At 45.3% G+C, this 17932-nt stretch overlaps 2 protein-coding genes across 3 annotated transcripts in view; both read right to left on the bottom strand.

Moving 5' to 3' along the window:
- LOC311189377 (monofunctional C1-tetrahydrofolate synthase, mitochondrial-like) overlaps nucleotides 1–13999 on the bottom strand; it is a gene marked incomplete at both ends in the record, with an annotated part of 34717 nt that extends 20718 nt beyond the window's left edge. The window contains 6 exons of the mRNA XM_084261047.1: nucleotides 4234–4358; nucleotides 5248–5348; nucleotides 6525–6649; nucleotides 9234–9284; nucleotides 12708–12792; nucleotides 13875–13999. Coding sequence (XP_084117173.1) covers nucleotides 4234–4358; nucleotides 5248–5348; nucleotides 6525–6649; nucleotides 9234–9284; nucleotides 12708–12792; nucleotides 13875–13999 — 612 coding nt within the window. The remainder of the gene's footprint in view (nucleotides 1–4233; nucleotides 4359–5247; nucleotides 5349–6524; nucleotides 6650–9233; nucleotides 9285–12707; nucleotides 12793–13874) is intronic.
- Nucleotides 14000–16414: 2415 nt separating this feature from the next.
- Nucleotides 16415–17932, bottom strand: part of PLEKHG1 (pleckstrin homology and RhoGEF domain containing G1) — a gene marked incomplete at its 3' end in the record, with an annotated part of 50265 nt that continues 48747 nt past the window's right edge. For both annotated transcript variants that reach the window (XM_084261646.1, XM_084261645.1), the window contains exon 17: nucleotides 16415–17505. In XM_084261646.1, coding sequence (XP_084117772.1) covers nucleotides 16415–17505 — 1091 coding nt within the window. The remainder of the gene's footprint in view (nucleotides 17506–17932) is intronic.

Here is a 17932-nt window from a genome sequence, read left to right on the forward strand (position 1 = left end):
GGAAAGCAAAGTAGTTGTGAGACAGAATTGTGGGGGTGCTTGGAAGAGATTTATGCGACCTCCATCTGGGTGTTTTGGTTTCATTCACAAGAAGTCATGCCCATGCTCCCCTACTTTTTCTTGCCATAGCCTCCTTCTCTGACTTCCTATAAATCACTAAAGCAAGCAGCAAGCCTTGGGAGGCACATGCCGGCTTAACTCTTACATCAGAAACAAATCTCAGATATTAGAGATGGAAAAGACGTATGAAATCATCACATGCAACCTCCCTAGCAAATGCAGTGCAAAGTCCCCGGACAGAAGACACATCTGCCAGGAACCAGATGCTATAGGCAGACACAGCCAAAAGGCTGAGGGGATACCCTCAAAGGGGAACACGCAACTGCAGGGTGACTGACTGCCCAGGAAGCTCCCCGGACAGAGGTGCTGTGTCCTGCCAGGCAGGCCAGAGGAAGGAATGGCAAGCATCATGCCAAAGCACCCCATAGGCACTAGGCAACAGGCTGGAGACAGAGTAAGCTAATACTCCAGTAGTACCCTGTCTTCTCACCGGTAAGTACTTTTTCAGTTGAGAAGAGCTGTGCCAATAAATAATCTGAAACCTTACCTCATTACAAAATATGACTCTCCACCAAGATTTAAGTAGAAGCAGATTAAGAAGCACCACCCATTCCCAAGACAGAACACCAAATGTTAAAACAACACTAAATACTTTCCAGACAAGTATTTAATGATAAGGGTACAAAGTAACTCCATATCTCAGATCACTGAAAATCCATTTTGCCATGAAACCTGCATAAAAACTTGATGGTACCAAGACTCTTGGTCTTATCACGACAGTAAAACTAGGGTAGCAAATGACTACGAGATGTCTAATAGGCTGAAGGTTAAGCGTTGACCCTAGGGAAGAACATACTGTAGCCAAAAGAGAGTCTTACCAAATCTGGCAAAGAACCTTCCCCATTCATTGCTCCAGCTGAACCACTCTCCTACTTTCCAGCCAGGCTTTTACAAACAAGCTTTCCATTCCTAATTACACCTAGACAGATTGATTTCCAGTTCTTTTACAAGAAGCTTGTAGGATAGCAGCTCTCTTCAAACCAGCATTAACATGGTTCGCATGCAGGTAACGTGTAAGACTGCATTGAAATTGTGACTGGACTGAATTGAAATTCAATTTCCTCATAGGTACTGTTACCCATGTTTGGGCAAGACAACAACCTGTATTTCTGAGTTTGAATATATGGGATAGCCCCCTTTCAAGCTAGAAAGATAGCCTAGCTCTAACATAATAAAGTATTAAGCACGTCAGTTCCCATTCTTTACCTGCAGTGCCAAACTGCACTTTTGGTTTCATTTAAGAACAGGACTACCAAACGAGATGTTCCTAAATATATGTCACCAGGTCATTCAGGTCCTCTATGCAAAGCTTAACAGAGTGGTAACACCTTACCTATTTCCACCAAAATGCTCAAGTCTTTATGTCTTAATTCATTATTGATTTTACATCCAAACTATCAATGCATTTCTTCAAGGAAACAGCTGTGCCAGAACCTTCTGAAATATACTGCTTGCTTTCATTTGTGATTTTATTTGAAAATCCAGGAAGCTCGAGAGTGTTGAAGTACACAGCTCAGCTGTGTCATGAGGATTGTTTTTAAGAGCTAAAGTCAAACAAACCTAAAATGGAACAAAATATGAACAGGGGAGGGGGGAAAACCCATGCAAAATATGAAGAGGGAAGGGGGAAAAACCCATGCAAAGTGCATTCATTATTCACTCAGGTCAAAACAAAGAAATGAACATGTATTATTCTTTACCTTATTGCCTTTTCCTATTGTAGGACAAAAAAAACTTGCTTTAAAGGAGCACTCTAAGTCAGATGGTAGATGGTATTATGCTGTTTGTCAGCAGAACTACCTCTACACTATTAGACTTTTTCTAAGGTGGATGAAATCATACTGTCCTCTCAATTATTTTAAAAATATTTTTGCAAAAGTGCAAAATAAAAGAAGCAATATCAAGTCTACAGCAATACAAAACGTGATCCAAAAAACCCCTACAACCTCAGTGTTGTGTGTCTCATTTAAGCTGATAGAATTTCTAAAGAAAACACTTGTTGTTATGCCACCCTTTAAAAAGAAAAACAAATCAGCAGAGCTAGCTAAAGGAAATGTAGTACCTGCTTAAGACAGACATTACTTCGTTAGGTTTGGCATTCATGCTTCAGTACAAACAGGTCTGGCCAACAGATTAAGGCAAATAAGATACACCTACCCTTAAGAACAATTTTTCCTTTCCTGGTATATACCGCAGAGCAAATGCATCCCAACGAAAAGTACACACTCTTCATGAGTTCATCCCTCACTTTGGAAGTATAACCTATAGTAACATGATAACTTCACTTACAAACAAGAGCACAGAGACTGTTACCATAAAGGTATCATGTCCAGAGGAAGGAGAAAAAGTATATAGCCACGTCTAAAGTTAGCATATTGTGCAGTAAAAACAAAACACACATTAGGCCTTTAAACTGTTTTCACTTAATCTGTGTTTAAAATGACCAAAAGCATCCTATCAACTGTAAGCATGTATCTAACAACACTGTCTGTACTTCAAATAAAGGATGTCACAAGACAGCAGTGCCTTGTGCAGCAGGAAATCTGTGCTCGGTCTCTGACTATCATTTGGGATCCAGAGTTAACTGTAACAGAGTAACGTGCAGCCAGGTTCAGCAGCACTTAGAGAATTACTGGTGACACACTGCTCCAGGATAACAGGCGTGGAAGAAGGCGGCACATTTCCCCAAGCTCTGCTGAACAGTCCTCCAGGCAAGGTTGAAACTTCTTTTACTGTTTAAAGTTAAAATGAACTTGGGAAGACTGATGCGCAAAGCCTCAAACTGCCTCCTGATTAGGCCTCCTATTCTGTTTCCCATCAGTGACCTGATGTGAGAGGTAACCTATGGGGACTGCCAAAAAGCCAAGCACGATTATGGGAAAGCATCTGGATGGATGGAAGGAAACAGACCTCTCTCCAGCATACAGACAGCACTGCACAAGCAGCTCTGCTCTGGTTCAAGTCTTTTGCTGTGACCCTATTGTGTGGAAATACCTCTGGCCACCCCATCCAGCCCAAAGCAGTCCTCAAATGAGACATGGTTGGTATTAAGTTCACAGTGCTCCCAACTCCAAGAGAGACATATGTTTCCGAAATGCTGTCAGTCACTTAAAGCGCAGAGCTCAGGCAGGCCTGACAAAAACATCCGCAGCTGTGAAAACACAGGTTTGCCAGAGAACTTTCTAACTACCACAGCTGCAGGAACTTACTTCCTCCTCCTGTCCTTGCCTTCAAACCGTAGAGGTTGGACACCATCATTTTGCATTGCCTGCCACCTTGTGGCATGTGCTATCAAACAAACAGCAAGAGCTGTCCCTTGCCCCTCACCTCCCCCAGCCACTGGAGCAAAGTGGGTCTCTTCCACAGCTAATGCCTGGCATCCGTGCCACAGGCTGGGAATCAGGAACCCCTCTGCACATCTCCAAAGGACAACACGTTCCCAGTTGTGTTACTCGGTGAAGTTTGGGATTAAGGAACAAAGTGGGAAGCTTGATGGGAAGTTGTACCAACTTCTAAACTGTTGCTAAGATCTCTGCAAGAAGCACCCAGGAGGACGGTGTATATTAAATCCTTTGAAGTAAGGCTCCTGAATTTCTCCACATCCTTTTACAGCTCTCTTCAAAGATAAAGGTCATGATCCCCCCTTGTCCGAAAAAGGGCAGAATTTGCAAACCTTTAAGACACAAATTCCACAAAAGTAATCTCATACAGATGACCATGTCACAGGATAAAAAAAAGAAAAGCAGGCATCTCTCTTGCACTGAGGGAAAGAAAAAGCGAGATCTAACACATTTCCTTTAATCTGTGCCTACTGAATTCTTTCTCCCAGAGCTACTGGTAAAAATTAATGAAGCTGTAACAGCTGTTGCTACATACACAATTTTCTGCTAGAGGCCCCCCTGTTCATCCAAGCACCATTTCTGAGCAAGCAGGATGGAGAAGAGAAAAGATACAAACCCATGCTGGCTACTAGCAAGCTTCATTTCTGCCCATGACTGGAATGAGTCTCCCTCTCAGGAACGTCAGCGAGGAGGAGCAGTGCCACATGGGCAGCGGATGGCAATGCCTGGATGGCAGGGATGCAGAGGCACTGGGCAGAGGAAGAATGCTCACCTTTGCCTGCAGCTGAGGGTTGTTCCACCCGCAGCTCAGGGTCGCAGCTCCCTCGCTCTGCAGCATGCTCTGCAAGGCAGCACCCACCGCCCCACCGGCTCCCACCAGCAGCACCGTCTTTCCACCTGCGGACACAAGGCAAGTCATTCAGTCAGCCTTGGCTGCAAAGGCGCTGGCACCAGCCTCCGATGGGCCACAGAGCTGGAGCATCTACATGAACCCCCCCACTTTTACCAAGCCACCCACTACCAAAGCTCCCTGGAAGAGCCAGCAAAGCGGCTCACGATGCGAGAGCACCATGTGCCTTCACAACCACAGCAGCTGGGGCACTGAGGGCAGCTCTGCTGGAGTCCACACAGTAAGACAAACCACAGGGTTTTAAGCAAACACTGTCCTTCTAGTATTTTATTTGCACAAATCCTTTAATTCATACCTGTTCCTAAGTACCAATGACCTTCTGTTTACAGTTCTGTCACAGAAACCCTTGTCTCAACAATTCCGAATCACTGTAAGAAAGACTATGTCTGAAACGCTACCTTTAACAACTAACAGCGCCTTCACACACTGCAAAGCCTCTTGTTTCAGTCTGCCGTTTCCACGTTAGCACTTACAGGATACCACCCGATCCCAAAAATACACTTGTCACTTATTTACAGGCAGACCTGGATTTCTCCAGCTGTTCATACTGATCAAAACCGTCAGGTGAAATCTCTGAGTGGTGTTTGTATTTTTGAAGATTCCAATGTCTCAGGTGGCTTCAGCAAGACTAATTCTGCTGATGGCAGGTAATCCCTGCCTAATCTCCAAAATCTGTAGGACCAAGACCCACTTCTGCAAACAGTACATTCAGATCTCACTGAGGTTCCTCACTAGCAGGTGACAAATGCGTGTCAGGTGGGAAAACACACAAACCAGAGAACACAACAAGGTGAGACTGTGTGTCGCATTGAGGACTAAAACTAAGAGAGTTAGTTATGCTAAAATGAACATAGTAATTGTGATGGAAGGTCTCACCTAAGTCTTCGAGGAGCTCCATCACAGCACGTGCTGTAGGAGGGACTAGACAGTCATAGGCATCACCACGTACCAAACGTCCCAGGTTTACATCAGACAATCTGCAGTGGAAAAATGTGGCAGTTTAAAAAAATAAAAGTTTGTGTAACATAAATCCTCAGTAAAGCCTGTAACATGGCTAACAGCTAATCCTAAGAGCAAACACGTCTCAAAAGTAAACCCTTTGACAGTTACATACTGTGGCTAATCTGTGTCACCCCACATCCCAACTAGACAAACACCAAAACTCAACAGAGGCCAAGAAAGGGATCTGCAATTTCAAATAAATAACACAAGCCCACAATATACAGGCAGTTCTTCGACTCATCACAGGGGGCTACCCACGGCACGTTGGACCAAAACACCTCAGTGGCTGGCATGGAACCAGACCAGTGCTGCCAGAGCCAAGCTGGGACAGAGGCAGTACATCCTCCTAGGCTCAGGCTGGCTTCCTGAGGCCGGGGAGCAGGGTGGGGGGTGGGGCGGTGGAACTCGAGTGTTTCCACACCACACTGTGTTCTCTCTCATACACAAACATGCTCTGAATTGCCCATTCTCTGTCAATCCCTGGTACTCCAAATAACAGCAAGGTAACCAATTTGCAAGATTTTCAGATTCTTTTCCCCACATGAAAAAAAAATCCAACATAAGAGAGGGGGAAAAAAGAAAAAAAAGAAAAAAAAGAAAAAAAAAAAGGTACCAGTCTGCAGCTGAGAGCAGGAAGGCTGCAAGAGCAGCAAAATGGTATTTTATGCCAGTGTTCTCTCCAGAGGGTAATTTAATGCAATACTGATTGGGAAGTTGCACCAATAGGCCCAAACCATTATAGCCTATTCTCCCATCGCGAGAGCGTGCTGCGAGGAAGTTACAACCTCTGCAGCTTTTCCACCAATCCTTCTTGTGAGAATTTGGGGATTTGTGTTCGGTACTTCGTGATGACCACTTGTATAACTGAAGTAGAAATACCTTAACCATCATCACTAAATCTGAACTTTGTTTTTGATTTATTTGAAAAGACCATGTCCTGAACATACAGCATAGAAAGATTAAAAAGATAATGATCAAAAATGACTTCAGCAAAAGACTTCTCATTGACTCAGTGGCATCTTTTATCCCTGCTCAATAGAACAGCTAGACACACTGACTGAGCAATCCATTAATGAAACACAGGGGAAGCTTGTTTTCACAGAGCCATCAGCCTTGCATCTGCTAATAATATTTCTTGGTGCTTCACTTACCCATCCACATCCTTCTCTGGTTTCACAGCATTTAATACTTTACTGGTATAAAGGCTTTCAGGAAGGTCAAGGGCAAGACCCTGCACATTAGGATCCTCATTAAGTCTCAAAATTTCATCAACAACCTAGGAAGTTAATAGAAAGCATTAAAAATCAGAACAGACAAAAGCAGAATCTAATTAGAAGGGAACATCACCTGTATTTTAAAACAGCCACCTTTGCCTCCCTCACATATTGGTACAACTTCCAAATGAAAAAGCAGTTAACTCACTTCCCTTGGTTTATATTCCCATTGCTTACCCGATTAAGCCACCCCGTCTCATCTTTAAACATTTTGCAAAGCCAACACATATTACGTGACCTTACACTGCCAAAAGCACAGAATCACAAGGTTGGAAAAGACCTTTAAGATCAAGTCCAACTGTTCCTGTCCTATACTAAACAATATCCCTAAGTACCTCATCTACCCTTTTTCTAAACACATCCAGGGATGGTGAAGCATTTTGACTTTCACCATTCCAAATCTCAGCAAAAGCTCAACACTGTGATGATATCAGAAGGTGCCTTAGAAATAAGAAGCCTTGGTTAAAGCTTAGCTCAAAATAGAACCAGATCACTTTCCAACACAGTACATGGACAGAAAGTCCTAACACTGGATAAAACAATCATACGAGAGCAAATTCACTCTATTAAACCAGCACGTATTGTCACCAATTTTCCTTCTCAAAACACCCTGATCCTAAGAGCTGACAGTCACCTTGTCAAGAGTTGTTATTTTGAAAAGGTGATGCACAAAAGTTTATGAATTTCATGTACTGAACCAGATGCGCATTCCAATGTTTTATAGCTGGTCCTGTCTGTCATTTGTTTCTGTAGTACCTGCCATTGTCTCTAATTACGATGCTGATTGACCCATAGTGGTGTACGCTGTTCTGCTGGGACCATGAAGAATACAATGGAATAGAACACACTGAACGCTCTCACATGAGAAATGCCACGCGAGCACGTCTTTCCATCACATAAACAGAATCAGCGTGTAATCACTACAAAGCTGCATCATTTAATTGGATTAATACCCAACAGAAAATGAGCATAAAGCGTTTCTTCTCCTTAGCTAATACCATGCCTTCCTAAAACACTTTTCATGTAAAATATTCAATATAATTGTGAGCTCTATTGCCCAAATGCTTGATATGCAATCAATATTGAGTGAGGGGAATTTGATCAGTGGTACAGAAATGCCCCTTTAGTTTGCTGACTTCTGAGATGGAGACATGCATATATATTATGACCCTGTGCCATTTGACAACAGTAAAGCCGGTGTACGTTCTAACAGAAAGTAAGGGTGAGCGTATGCACCAGAATAGGAAAGCAAAAACATCCACATTTTACTCAAAAAATCCTGAGGTGCTACAAAACATTGGAAGCCAATACAGCAGCTAAAGTTCATAAATAGCCTGAATCTAATGAACTATATTCCTGATTCCTGGGAAAATAATCCATTTTTTTCCCCATTTTTGTTGCATTTTATTTCAATTCAGCTTTCCATCCTCACAGCACCTGAGACACTGATGACTCATGCAGAAACTTGCCTTTCCTGTGCTCAGGCAGTTAGGGCAGGACGAAAAGCACTCAGTTCGGAAATCCCTCCCACCTTCCCAAGGCAGGGAATGCAAGTTAGCATGAGGGTTTTAAGATGAAAAAAACCCTTTGTCACAGTGACTAAGCAAACCATTACAACACTACTTCCAAGTACCAGCAGCTACCACTGCACACTCCCTGTATTTTACCTATTTCCTACTATGTGTACCTCAGCAGATTTAACGCATTTAGCAACGGCAAAGGGTACTCGGTCTTCCTTTCAAAAACCCACCCTTTTTAAATGGGTAGCTGACTATTCACCATCCACAAAATAGGACTCCTAGAGTTCTTCACGGTAAGCAAAAGCCAGGAGCCTGCAGGACTATCAAACTCGCCAGGCACAGGGAGGCTAGCTGGGAACAGCAGCATCTTTGCCCGCATGTTCCTTTGCTGGTTTCAATTTCAGATGGCTCAGGACTGTGTTTATTAATATGGTTTGCTATATTTAAAACATACTTGACACTAGTGCTGTGCCTCCAACCTAACGCCTTCGATAAGGTAAGAATTCAGACTCCTGGCTATTTGGCGTGGATGTTTTTTTTTATTGCATACTTTAAGCATCACAAGATTAATAAACAGGCAAATAAATTCAGCCTCCACCCCCAATCAATTAATCCTTAATTTCCCTGACAGACACAAGAGCAACTGTGGGAAATAGGATGGTATGAGGCAAAGCTGCAGTTAAATACCAGACATGAAACCAAAACATTACTCTGCTGAGTCTGCCTCAGCTTGCCTGGGGACAGCAAACAAGCCCATTAATTCCCTTTTTTCACATGCTTGCCAAGAGGAGGATAGGATTTGCTAGTTGAACTAAGGCAGTCCCAAACCTAATTTGAGTTAACAGAGGTTAGTCAAAGGCATAACGCATGTCAGCAATAAATACAAGTTTACGACAAAAGTGAAATAGGAAGAGTCCTTCAGGTATCGCAGTTACCTCATCCTTGCTGCTGCCTTCAGGGAGACGGATGTGAATAACACGCAGACCAACCTGCCAAAACGAAATACTTACAATTATCCAAGGCAAGCAGCTCATGATTAATAACGTGTGTAACAGCTAAAGCTTACCTCTTCGGCAAAGTTCTTGTTTATTTCTTGAATCAAATGATCGTTATGTGCCTTAGGGAAAAAAAACAGAAACTAAGTTTTAAAATAATAAATTTACATTTAAAAATGTGAGTGTGGTAATGCACAGCTCTATGCAAGAAACCTCATGAGGATGTTTGTGTCTACTAATATTCAAACAAATAAAAGGCCTGGCAATACTAAGAAAGAAGTGGAAGGCCATCCGGTAAATTTATTTTAGCTTTATTAGTTTAAGCATGTGTTTGTATTAGCCTGGTTTTCCTAAGCAAGAGTGGCCTCCACGTAGTGGAGACCCCATACCTGGAGATATTCAAAGTCAGGTTTGATGGGACTCTGAGTGACCTGATCTAGTGAAGATGTCCCTGCTTACGGCAGGGGGCTTGGACTAGATGGCCTCTAAAGGCCCCTTCCAACCCTACACATTCTATGATTCTATGACTTCCTTAGTGTTTACCATTTAAGAAAGGTACCAGGCTGTATCCAAAGGCACCGCTCTCTTTCCAACCATGCAGCAAGGATGAAATAGGCAACAGCAATACTAGCACCTCCTGCAGTGTCCCTGTATCACCTGACAACACTGGTCAGCCTTCCCACCAAAACTGGGGCAAATCACTGTCACTGTATGTTGCAGCAAGTTCTGTATGATACCGAAGCAGCAGAAGTTACTGGTTTCTCCCTGCAGCCAGTAGGAACCTGTGCTGGGGCAGAAGCACCTCCGTGGGAGATTCACCTGAGAGACCATCTCACTCAGGAAACCTCCTTCCTGAGGTCTCTACACCACTATGCATCATATATATTATGATATTGAGATAAAGTTCCTTTTGAATCTTAGGAGGCTCTTCAAATATTTTCATGTATTGTAATCATAAAACTGAGAATTCAATATCCAGGACTAGAAACCTCCTATGAACAGATCAGTGAGGGTTCCACCTTCAAACGTTTTAGAGGCTTTGTAACAAAATTTATAAAACACTTCTCACAGCAACACGATCACATATAAAACCTGTCTTCCAATCCAGCCAACAGGACTAAAATAAATCACTTTAAAAGGGTTTGTTACAATTTCATGAATATGTTTTACATAGTTTTTTCCACAGGAGTCATTGCCAGTGACTTCCCATCAAAGCTGAACTGCTCACTTTGTGGTGAGTTGCCAGCACTGGCTTTGACTGTGACTTGCATCACCCAAAATTATTTTGGTTCAAGCCTGTAACAATTTACCAACCTGTTAAGCCCAAATGCTTCAAGAGTGCTGACAATGAAAAAAGAGCATTTAAAAGGATAGGCTATGCAGAGACAGGCAGCTCCTGAGAGGATGAGTTTGCCCTCCAGCCTCCAGCTCCCTCCCTCAGCACTGCATTGCATCCCTCAGAACCGCACTGCCAGTCTCACACTCCCCCAATCTGGAGTGGAGCTCACACTGTGGCAAGAGAAGAAGCTGTAGGACTAAGGACAGCTCAGCTGCTGGTCCCCTATGCTTGTACATGTGGAACTGTAACCCCACGCTGACATAACAACCAGGACTGTTCCAGAGGAGTAACTGGGATGGAGCCACCAACAGAACCACACTGTTCCCTGCAAAGTCTCTGCTCCTGTAGCACTGGCTGGTGAATGCTCATCCTGTGTGGGTGTAGAAAGTCCCTGCCCTGTACTGGTTCCCACCACAGCCTGCAGAGCTGCACAGGCACAGGATGCAGGCTGCCAGAGTGCAGGGGCAGGATGGGGATACAGGGGAGCCAGCGGTGCATTGCTGAGCTTTGCTGGGCAACAACTCCACTGCTAAGCAGGATCCTGCTGCCATATTTTAGCTTTCAGCTTCAACAAAAGAAGCAGCCACCAATCATTTTTTGCTGTTGTGCAGCTCCAACTGAGGTTCAGCACAGACACTGAGCTATTCAGCCATCCATCTCTGTATTGATTCAGGTTCAGGTGGCTCGAGAGGGAAAAAATTCATCTAAAACCATTCCAGAGCAGGCTCAGCCTGCAAATCTTCATTCCCAGTACTGCTGCAGAGCTGGTGCCACATTACACCAACTGCTGTTACTCATGACTGACTGGCAAAGATCATTTTACTGCCCTCCCTTTGCTCTTCTGGGCACAATGCAGCACGTAGAGAGCAGCATCAATCCTAAGGCTCTGCCCACATTACCCAGTAGAGCAGCATATCACCCAAGCATCTGTAGACTAAAACAAGACTCCTTTGTACCAACAAATACACGCTTAAAATTAGCTCTGCCTCAGACCTTACAACCAGACTAGAGCTAGGGTGGCTGACACCTGGAGGGCACAGTTCGGGTTAATTTCATCCAGAAGGACCTAGGCCACATGTTCCTACATCCACTGGGTCACTGCTTTTCTAGCAGTCCTTAAACTTACAGCCTTGGAGAGCTATTTGGAAACATTAGCCGCAATTCCCCAGGGAGGGCAAGAGACAGGAGAGATTGCTCAGTCAGCCATGCTAGAAAATCCACTGAAATAAAATCAGTGCTGCATTTCTTAGATTCACTATTAGTACTTAGAAAATGTTTGTAGTTGGGTTTTAAATTTAAAACCTACTGGGTCAGAGATCCGGCACGCACCCACTCAAACCCAACATCATCCTAGGAAACAGGACAAAACCACTCTTGCCTGCACAGCTCCAAGTCCCACTCTGAATGACAAACATCCCTTGTTTCTTGGCCTTGAAACCTTAAGGAACTGAAAGGGGAACAGCTGTCAGCTTTGCAGGGATAGCAATCCTCATCTGTGAGTTTGATTGCCCATGTCAAAGACAGCAGCACCAGTGGGATGGAAAGTAAACCTCTCCACATTAGCGATGCAACAGCACTCAATTACTAGGAGACTGCCTTACCTTAGTGCTGCTACTTCTACAGGATACTGACATGTTACTCAGAGCATTTATTCCACACAGGCCCTTCTGAGCTGACCGGGACCTTTCAGTGTGGTTTTCGTCTCTTCAGGCCAGCAGTAACACAGTCATAAGCCACAGCTGCCTAAAGACAGCAAGGCTGCCCAGCAGGAAGCAGTAGGGTCTTTCCTTAACCCTGGCAATGGTTATTTCAGGGTTGGGAGGCAAAGAGAGGCCCACGTTTCCAGGCACATCAACACTTTTTCAGGACTACAACAAAAGCTTCAAGCTAAATAAAAGCTGAGGACAACCGCTTTAACTCAATTATGTCAATCAACTTAGACAACCTGGGAGAAAAAGCCATCTGTACTTACAATAGGGAAGACTATATTAGCAAAAGGAGGAAGGGATAAAATCCTTCCCTTTCCTCTGCAAATCTTTCCCACAGCCTGAAGTTTGCTGCAGCAGCTGCAGGCCTGGAGAATGGCAATCTATGGTGTGGTGAAACTACTTCCACTTTGCTTGAATAAAAGCAACTTGCTGCGTCACCCACTTCTGAAGTTTCAGACAAGGATCCCTCGCAGCCAGAGAGGATACAGACACTTTACCTGAATAATGGCAAGCGTTGGCTTGAGCAGAGGGTTTTCTCTCTTAAGAGAGGCCAAGGACTTCTTTGCATTCTCAGTGATTTTGCTGCAACACAATAACAAGAAGTAAATCTTCAGCAAAATAAACCTTTCTAACAGCAGTCAGAGGAAACCTCTTCATCAGCAGTATGGAATAAATGCTAGGCTTTTAATCACCAAAATTACAGGCAGATGTGAACTGTGACTGCTGGTGTTCAGCAAGTCAGTTCAGAAAAACTTAACAGGCCGAAATACCTTTGTTTTACAGCTTCCTATGTCACCCCTCCAGCACGCCCAGAACTTCATGGCTAGCTTACACTATTTCATAAAGTGGCTCATCCAGTCCCCCCTTGGGAAGCACAGCAGGGACCCCTCACCCCAAACCCTTGGCTCATACAAGCCCCTCGCTTCCCTGCCCTGTGCCGGGGCGGTGATAGCAACAGAGGCCTTGACACCTGGGGCCGCTGCAGCCTAACACTGGCATCCCTAGCCCGGAGAGCTGCACAGCCACCTCTTTCAGGGATGCTATTCACGACCGTGGGCAAGGAGACAGAGGAGCCCTGTCTGCTGCATCGCTTCTTGGAAAAACCGGTGGCAAACCCACTGGGAAAGTCTTCTGTGTAAGCGGCTGCTGCCTCTGTTACCTTCTGCACATGCAGATGCTGCTTACTCAGCGGGGGAAGCAGGAGACTCCCCTGAAGGATGTCTGTCTGTCTGTCTGTCTGTCCGTCCCCCCAGCAGGCAAATCTTGCCAGGGGGGACCCAGCCTAGAGCGGTTTATTGGCTGCCACAGCCGCTCCCTCCGCAGCGGCCAGTGCCCAGCGCAGGGCAGCGCCGCGGCCGACAAACCGTCTCTGTTGAGGCTGAAGGAGGCGGGGGGGGTGGGGGAGACAGGGGACAGCACACACCACACATTTTCCAGGCACGCGTCCCTGCGTAGCCTCACCTGAACCAGCGCCACGTAACGCCCGCTCCCCTCGCCCCCAAAACGCCGTAACGCAAAAGCCACGTAAAAATAACCGGAGGGGACGAGGGAGGACGCGTATTTTAGCGTGGGCTCGCCTCCCACCCCTCAAAATCCCCTTTGCTTTCCCCCGCCACCCCCCCCGGTTGCATCAGCCGCGCCGCCTCCCCACGTGCGCCGCTTACCGCGCCGCCGCCGCGCCGCCGCCGTCGTCGTCACGCCGCGGCTGTCGCACGCACAGCCCGCGGCTCGGCGGCACCACGGAGGGGAGGACCGGAGCCAGGCAGCGCCGGAGCGCCGCCGTCCTCATCTCTCCGGCGAGCTCCGAGGCGGCAGACACCGTGAGCGGGGCGAGGGGGAGGAGAGTGGGGGGGGGGGAAGGCGGTACTTTGAGCACCGCCCTCGCCCTGTCCCGGCGCTCCGTCCCTTTCGCTTCCGCTTACTCGGAAGAAACACCGCCAACCACCAACCCAACGCAGCGGCCCCGAGCATCCTCTGCGCCCGGCTGAAATGCCCGTCTCCCTTCTTCCCCCCGCTCATAAAGGCAACATCCTCCTTCCCCACCGCCCCGACCCCAATATGAACGGAGCCCAAAGCTTTTGCACATACTCAACGTTTATTAAAAATAGTATGAAATGGTCCCTGGTAGAAGTTACACTCTAGTAAAGTCCCTTTTTTTTTTTCTGTTTGGATCCCATTACACCCCCCCGTCCCCGCCCTACTCCACTGACTGTACGAGATGCGAGTTAAACAACGTTCCCCTAGCCGCTTAAACAAATCTAGGCGTGCGCGGGTAAAGCACAGATTTAACTTCTATTCGTATTTACAATACTTTACAAGCTATATTAAATAAATACGGGCTCTGCTACACCTCAGCGTCTTAAATATGTACAACAACATTTCTCGATCGGATTTTACCAGGACAGATGCGGGCCCTATCACAGTGGATGCGCTGACTGTAACAAGTGTCCCTGTGGTACGAGCTAGTTAGGTACCAACCAGCCCTCAAAACAGCAATTCCTAGCCAATGCAAGATACGTGTGGTAAATAATTTAATCCGTTCTAACGAATTCAAGTCCTCAAATCTTAGTCTACAAGTAATTAGCTGTACACTGATAGCTTCAGGTTTTCCTCACGGTAACCAGTGTAGCAGACAGTCGACTGCTCTGGAAGCGCAGTGCTCTGTAGTTGTGGGGAATGATATGTGATTAGTAAAAATAGTGCTTCAATTAAGCTCCTTTATTTAGTGATATGTTTAACTCGGTACTGGCTTTATCCAGGTAATCTGAAGAAGTTAAGCACCAAAAAAAGAACAACAGTCACACAAGATGATCAGTGTAGATGTGTTCGGGCTTTCCTTTAGGTACAATGTTTTCAAGTAACAGAATCCAAAGCTGTGCAACAAAGATGATGAAGGGGATTAAATGTGGATTGTATCAGAAAGCCTGTTCTTGTTGTAAATGTTGTACACTTACTCTGTACATTATTTGCAAGAGAATGGAATGTGTTATCATTTTTAAGCTACTTCAATTGGATTCAATTCAGCCCTGGCTAGTTTAAGGAAAAAAAAATATTTTATCTCTCTCTGCCAGGAAGAGTCATTTCCTAAGACAGGAGATGCATTCCCCAGGGAAGGGAAGTTGAAGTTGTCACTCAGCTGGTACTAACTGCAGAAATAACCCATTGGCCCAACATGCTGCATGACTGATACTTCATCCATGCACCTGGCAAAGCCCTTTTCTCTCTGGAGGTCACTGACTTCAGGACTCAAAGCAGGCTACTGCATAGAAAACACTGCTGCTTCATCATACCACACACAGTAGCTCTCACCAGCTGGGCTCTGAGTTATGAGATACTCAGATTTTGCCTGCATGTCAATGAACACCACCATGACTGGAAGTACCAAACCCATATCTAGCCATCTTCACAAGAAGTGGAGCTCCTCTTCTACTGCCCAAAACATCCTCCAGGCAAGGACTGGGTCACACCCACATAAAAAGCTGCCACTGGCTGTCCTCTGCCTACTATGCAGTTACAAAAACCAAATAAGGCATCAGACGCAGAGACAGTAGCCATGGCAGCCCTCACAAGAACTAGGACTAGATGTTGTTCGAAACAGAAGCAGCCTGTTCCAAAGTAACATAGCATTTGCATTGGTCCCACACACTTGGAATCTGTCTGCCAAGTAGTAACGTGCAAAAGTATATGCAATCGCACACAGAGCACGTTGGTGTAACTACCACAACCCTGCTCAGAAATCTGCACAGTCACAGGAGCAGCTGCTCAGCTAAATTCTCCTGTACGTAACCAGAGTAATCATGTGGGTATTTTGGATGCAGAACGCTGGCCACCAACTCCAAAGTCCAAATCCTAAGTTTTCCACATGATAAAATGGTTTTAAGAACCAAACGGCATCACACCTGCTTCAATGGTAAGAATCAAAGGGTATCACAACCAATACGGGAAGAGATGCAAAGGCTGAAGAGGAGATGAGAAGTCCACCTGCGCTATGGAGTGAGACCCCCATACACAGTGTGTACATGGTGTTTTTCACTTCCAGGCTTCTAAACCATTTTAAAAAAGATACATTTCACATCTATGTACAATATTACTGTGATACAATGCCCGATTGAGTAGTATTGTGGAAATACATGATGCCAGTACTGACTGTCCTAGTATATACTCTGCCGTGATAAGGCAGCACAGCTAGAAATCACTGGAAGCATCAAGCAAAGCTACTTGAACTGAGACACTGAAACTTTTCCCTTAAAGACTGGACAATATTCTGTTGATTAGGAGACGGTACTCTCCACAGGTAGTCGTTCAGTTTATCCGAATCACTACACGCAGTCAGGTATGGGGTAAGCACGTGTTTGCTGCTGACAGACTTTGCAGGAGTACAAGAGACAGTTTTGCCGCAAAGCATTTCGGAAGGAGCAGCGTCTGCCTTATGCAGTTTAGGATCCACTTTCCGTGTTTGGTTCTGAGAGGTCTCCAAGTCAGATCCCTCATCTTCAGACTTTATTTCAACGTAATCATCATCATCCCCTTCTTCTTCAGTATCTTTGAAATTAGAAAAATAGTTCTGAGTGGCCATCTGTGCCGTCAGAGGGGAGGGCCTGTTCACCCTCAGGACCTTTTGAGAATCCTGCAGAATCATATCTGAACAGTTTTCAAGGATCTGCCTTCTCGTATCAGGCCCCGAAGCAATACCTGGCATTTGATGGCCATTGAATCGGAAGTTCTTACTCGAATGGAGCTTTTTCTTGTCTATTTCATTAGGGTACACAATTGCTTCTCCAGACCTGTTGACAACAATTGAAGAAGAGGACTGTGACCTGCTGTACGCCTGTGGTTTTACATTGTTTACTCTTCTCCCAAGGGAGTTATAGATGTGGTCTTGGTGTAAATTTTCTTTGTTCGGTTGGCTTATAATGGCGCTCCACCTCTGCGCTGGGACATGCAAACGGTTAGAAATCTGAAGGGAAGGAACCGAGCCAGCTGATGGCAACTGCCTCGAACTGCTTTTTGTCCCAGCTTCTGTATACAAGCTCTTGGGCTTTGGGTCTTGGGATTCAGGCCACGGAGAGAAGTCGGCCAGCTCGCCGTTACTGTATGTAGAATGCAAAAGCCAATCTTCTGCTCTTGAGCATTCGCTGGCAGCCTGGGAACGGGGAGGAGATGCAGCCACAGGCATGGAATATTTCCCGGGTGATGGCTCCTGAGGGGTGGACCAGGCTTCCTTTTGGACCTTAGGTGAACTTTCTCTAAAGACAATTTGGTCATAAAGCTGGGAATATTCAGCTATCCTGGCACCTAGAAAAGAGAGAGAATTAGCTTAGCAGAGGCAAGCAATCCATGAGAACAAGTGGGGTAAAAAAATTGAAAAACCCCAAAACACTTTGTACTGGTCAAGAGGAAAGTTTACAGCTGTGTCAACGTCTTCAAGCCTCAACACAGTACCCTGAAACAGCGGAGGCCAGAAGAGTCACGCATTGCTTTGCCTTTCAGTATACTGCATTGAAAAAAGAAGCACAAAGTGTCTTGCAAGAGTGAACAGTCATACAGGACAACTGTGCAGCACATGGTTTGAATAATGCGCTGCTTGTTTCACATTAAAGTGAAAAAGAACGTTCTGAAAAATAAACGTTCTTGTAAATAAAATATTTTGGGATTTTTATAAATATCGCAAGAAAGCAAGAATGACACCAGTGTGTGGAGCCTGCTGGCTCCAGGTCTCCAA

Source organism: Gallinula chloropus (genome assembly GCF_964237585.1).
Source record: "Gallinula chloropus genome assembly, chromosome: 3".
In the NCBI taxonomy this organism is placed as follows: Eukaryota; Metazoa; Chordata; class Aves; order Gruiformes; family Rallidae; genus Gallinula; species Gallinula chloropus.